This window comes from Tinamus guttatus, unplaced genomic scaffold, assembly GCF_059628265.1.
Source record: "Tinamus guttatus ecotype Peru unplaced genomic scaffold, ASM5962826v1 Tinamus_guttatus_pri_ptg000417l, whole genome shotgun sequence".
Classification (NCBI taxonomy): domain Eukaryota; kingdom Metazoa; phylum Chordata; class Aves; order Tinamiformes; family Tinamidae; genus Tinamus; species Tinamus guttatus.
In genome coordinates this window covers 748,225-749,958 of record NW_028288951.1, presented here as the reverse complement: position 1 = coordinate 749,958, position 1,734 = coordinate 748,225, and the positions used below count along the sequence as shown (strand labels likewise).

At 49.3% G+C, this 1,734-nt stretch overlaps 1 protein-coding gene across 1 annotated transcript; it reads right to left on the bottom strand.

Annotated features, from left to right (window-relative positions):
* Positions 1 to 379: 379 nt before the first annotated feature.
* Positions 380 to 1,339, bottom strand: LOC148593320 (olfactory receptor 14C36-like). Its single transcript, XM_088531440.1, has one exon. It carries the CDS (start codon positions 1,337 to 1,339, stop codon positions 380 to 382), a length of 960 nt encoding a protein of 319 aa, XP_088387566.1.
* Between the last annotated feature and the right edge of the window lie 395 nt (positions 1,340 to 1,734).

Below are 1,734 nucleotides of genomic sequence, written 5' to 3'. Positions count from 1 at the left end.
CAGCCCTTGGTCTCTAAAAGATCATTACATGATTCTGAGCTCTGTGTTGCTGAACCCATGGAGAATCCTGTGCAGCAGGCCCTAGAGGGATGCAAGTCCTTGGGCCTATTCTTGACACCAGCTTTGGAGGAAAAGCCCAGCTTTCAGGCACTGTACTGATAGAAATTACTTTATTACAGAGATACTGTTAGGGAGCCAGTCTTGTCCAACATTCAACACAATTTAGGGTATCAGGTGAGACAGAGCAGACACCGTAAAAAGGGGAATGAATACAAGTAGTTGTGTAGCAACACAATAACAATTCTTATCACTAGTAAAAGTCATAATAAAAATAACATGAAGAAACAATGCTCAATCCAGTTACGGGATACAGAAAGAGTCATTTGCAGAGAGATGTGGAAAAATTACCACTGCTTAAAAAGGTCCATGAAATCACTTTCCTAATGGCATCCTTGAGCTCCTTGTTCCTCATGCTGTAGATGAGGGGGTTCAGCACTGGAGGCACTACTGAGTACAGAACAGCCAGCACCAGATCCAGAGATGGGGAGGACATGGAGGGGGGCTTCAGGTAGGCAAATGCACTTGTGCTGACAAACAGGGAGACCACGGCCAGGTGCGGGAGGCACATGGAAAAGGCTTTGTGCCGGCCCTGCTCGGAGGGGATCCTTAGCACTGCAGCCAAGATCTGCATGTAGGATAGCAAAATGAAAATGAAACACGCAAAGGCTAAAGAGATGCTAACCACCAGAAGCCCAACTTTCCTGAGGTAGGAGTATGAGCAGGAGAGCTTGAGGATCTGGGGGATCTCACAGAAGAACTGCTCCACCTCATTGCCTTGGCACAGTGGAATGGAAAATGTGTTTCCAGTGTGCAGGAGAGCATAGAGAAAATCAGATGCCCAGGCAGCAGCTGTCATTTTGGCACAAGCTCTTTTGTCCATGAGGATTCCATAGTGCAGGGGTCTGCAGATGGCAACATAGCGGTCATAGGCCATGACTGTGAGGAGAGAATACTCTGCTGAAATGAAAAAGGTAAAAGTTAAGAGCTGTGCAGCACATCCCCAGTAGGAAATGGCCGTGGTGTCCCAGAAAGAATTGGCCATGGATTTGGGAACAGTGGTGGAGATGGATCCAAGATCGAGGAGGGAGAGGTTGAGGAGGAAGAAGTACATGGGGGTGTGGAGGCGGTGGTCGCAGGCTACGGCTGTGATGATGAGGCCGTTGGCCAGGAGGGCAGCCAGGTAGATGGCCAGGAAGAGCGAGAAGTGCAAGAGCTGCAGCTCCCGCGTGTCTGAGAACAGCAGGAGGAGGAACTCATTGAGGGAGCTGCTGTTGGACATCTGTTCTATCGGGCTCAGGAAAACTGTGTAGGGAAGAAAAGGCAATAACAACTTAAAAGAATTTTCTCTGAAATAAACTTGCCATTTTTCATAGAAATCCTTCTCAGCCCCGTCCGAACTCTCAGTAATTTCTTCTTCGCACTCATTTAACTCTGCTCTCCCTCTTAGCTCAAGGTGTATATGTGATGGAGAGAACAGAACGCGGCTCCTGACATGGCAAAGACTCTGTGCACAGAATCCTCTTCTGGAGGGCAGCTCACAACCCCAGCAGGACAACAGAGGCAGTCACGTGTCCTGATAGTCCCAGGGTCTCCTAAAGGGAGAGTCAACCCCTTTGCAGCCCCTCCAATGACGCGGCCCAGCACCCTGGGCACATTACCCCTCTTCAGACACCT

Excerpts from the sequence above, each read along its gene's own strand:
- LOC148593320 (XM_088531440.1), bottom strand. The coding sequence starts at position 1,339 with ATGTCCAACAGCAGCTCCCTCAATGAGTTCCTCCTCCTGCTGTTCTCA.